We start from the raw sequence: 2,568 nt of genomic DNA on the forward strand, positions 1-2,568 counted from the left end.
CGTCATGGCTGGGGGTGGGATCAGGTCAGAATAAACCTGGCATAAACCTCGCTCTGCATCGAGTTTGGCTGTGCTGTGCAGGTAAGCACCCAACAACGCGTGCTCATGCCCATGGGCATGCATAAGCACTCCCACTCGCACGAATGCACACATTGCAGTGCTGAGTCCCCGCACAGCCACCCTCCCGGGGCACCCACCAGGGCCGTGCGCCCGTGCGCGTCTGTGTGCTGGCAGGCCGCGCCGTTCTGCAGGAGGAACTCCAGCAGGGCCACGTCACCCAGGGTGGCCGCCAGGTGCAGCACGGTCACGGTGCCGCACACACCGTGAGCTTCAGCGGTGCTGCCGCCGCCGCCGCCGCCGCCGCCGCGGCCCCATGCAGCTGCAGCCGCCGCAACAATTCCGCCGCTGCCACTGCCGTCGCCGCTCGCACGGCCCCCGCTGCTGCTTGTGCCGTGACTGCTGGCGCCCCCGCCACTGCCACTGCCGCCGCGATCCAGCGCCGCCGCGCGCCCAGCCGCATCAGATACAAGCCGCTGCGCGCGCGGTGTGCGGTACGCCGCCGCCACGTCGGCGCCAGCCGCCAGCGCCGCCAGCGCGGCGCGCACGTCGCGGCCCGCCACCGCGTCCCACAGCCGCGAGGCCGCCTGCTCCCGCGGCAGCGGCGTCACAAACGCGCGCGCCACGTACTTGTCCTGGATGAAGCGCGCCTTGTCAGACAGCGGGGCGGTGGGCGCGGGCTTGGGGGGAGCTGCCGCGGCGGCGGCGGCGGACGAGGCGGCTGCGGCTGCGGCTGCAAGGCTGTCACCGTCGACCATCACCTGGCGGGGTTGAAGAGGGGGGGCACCAGGGTCAGGGGCATGAGAGTGGTTGGGTGGATGGGGGTGGTGTCGAGGCTCTTGTGGGGCAGACCAAGCGTGCAGTGGGGGGGGGGAGGCAGGAGTCAGCGGCATGCCACTCAGTAACAGGGGCAGATATCCTCTTGCGCATACAACCCTGCTCGAGCGCTTCAAGCAGCCAGAACCACTGCAGCGCAGGCGGCCCCTCCTGCGTAGAACCCGTCCACAAGGCCGGGCCACCCCACCTGCCGCCGGCCCGACGCGCTGCCGCGCGGCCCCCGCGCCCCTCCTCCCGCCCGTCCCTCCTCATCCTCCCCGCCAGAGTCGTCGTCGCACCACACCCAGCTGTCCGCCGCGCGCGCCGCCGCCGCCTCGGTCCCGCCGCCGCCCGCCGCCGCGCTGCCTGCCGCCGTGGCTGCGGCCGCGCCGCTCGCTGGCATGCCTGCCTCCCAGACCTTGTTTGAGGCGTCGTTCCCCACCGCCTGGAACACCGCAATCACCGCCGGCTCCCAGACCTTGACGTCCAGCGTGCAGCTGCGCACCTTGGACACCTGCACCCCCAGCTGCCGGTGCACGCCGCTGCACTCGATGCACAGCAGGACGCCCAGGTTGAGGCTCGCCCAGTCCGGGTCCTGCGCGCCGCAGTCCGCGCAGCGGCGGTTGCCCGCCACCTGGCGCAGACGCTCCAGAGGCCCCGACGACGATGCAGTGCCGCCGCTGCCGCCGCCACCTGCGGCGCCGTGCGCGCCCGTCCCGCCGCTGACGCGGCTGGCGGCGCCGAGTCGCGATGGCGCGCGCGGGTGGCTCAGCACGTCGCCGCCGCCAGCCGCGCCATGGCCGCCGTCGCCCTCGCTGCCGCTGCCGTCGCCGCTGGGGATGCCGGGCAGGGTCCCAGCAAGCGGGGTGCCGGGCTGGCTGCTGGCGGGTGTCAGGGGGAACCCGCCAGACGACGTGCCGCCGCCACCGCCGCCGCCAGCACGGCCGCCCGCGTGGGCCGCCACTGCGCCGCCGCTCGCGCTGGCGGCGGCGTGTGCAGCAAAGTCTGCCACGACGTCAGCCTGGCTGCTGGTGCGGCTGTGGGTGGGGCGCACGGGGACGCGCGGCAGTGCGTCCATGTCTATGGCCCCGTTGAGGAGGCAGTTGATGACAGCCTTTGCGGAGGGGCGGCGGGGGCAGTGCTGTGAGTGGGAGCGGACTGGAGGGGATGGATTGGCAAGTATGTGCATGCAGCGGTTCAACAATCGATTGACAGCAAATGTGCTGAATGGGTGTTGAAAGCCACAAGGTTGGAAGCCGCAAGCTTGCCCTGCCCAGACCGCCTGTGCACCTGCAGCGCCGCGATCCAGTCAGCGCGCTCAAACTCTGTCTCGGCCTGCAGTGTGTAGGTGCCCTCCGGGCTCACCACCCTGCACAGCAGCAGGGGAGGGGGGGGGGAGGGAGGGGACAAGATGACACACGAGGCTGACGAGGCGGCGTGTACGCGATGTGGCGATCAATCACCCACATCAAGCGTGGCCGCCCAGGCGCAAAGGCCGGCTGCCCAGCAGAGGCCACCTGCACAAGAGCCCCTTGCAAAGCGCGGCCCAGGCAGGCGAGCGGGGTGCGTGTGCACCTGAATGCGCAGCGCACTGCGGGGTCGTCCGCGTCCATCTTGACGGTGGAGGTGAGCAGCGGCAGCGTGTTCTTGGGGCGCACGCTGCGGCTGAGCTGCATCAGGCTATCGGCCTGGGGG

General features: G+C 71.9%; 1 protein-coding gene across 1 annotated transcript; it reads right to left on the reverse strand.

Annotated features, from left to right (window-relative positions):
• Window positions 1-20: 20 nt before the first annotated feature.
• On the reverse strand, window positions 21-2,549 carry MNEG_16145 (ADP-ribosylation factor GTPase-activating protein AGD3; the record flags this gene model as incomplete). Its single annotated transcript, XM_014035384.1, has 5 exons — window positions 21-68; window positions 198-818; window positions 1,082-1,987; window positions 2,164-2,242; window positions 2,449-2,549. 5 exons carry the CDS (start codon window positions 2,547-2,549, stop codon window positions 21-23), a joined length of 1,755 nt encoding a protein of 584 aa, XP_013890838.1.
• Window positions 2,550-2,568: the final 19 nt, after the last annotated feature.

The sequence above is a fragment of the Monoraphidium neglectum genome (genome assembly GCF_000611645.1).
Source record: "Monoraphidium neglectum strain SAG 48.87 unplaced genomic scaffold scaffold06041, whole genome shotgun sequence".
Classification (NCBI taxonomy): Eukaryota; Viridiplantae; Chlorophyta; class Chlorophyceae; order Sphaeropleales; family Selenastraceae; genus Monoraphidium; species Monoraphidium neglectum.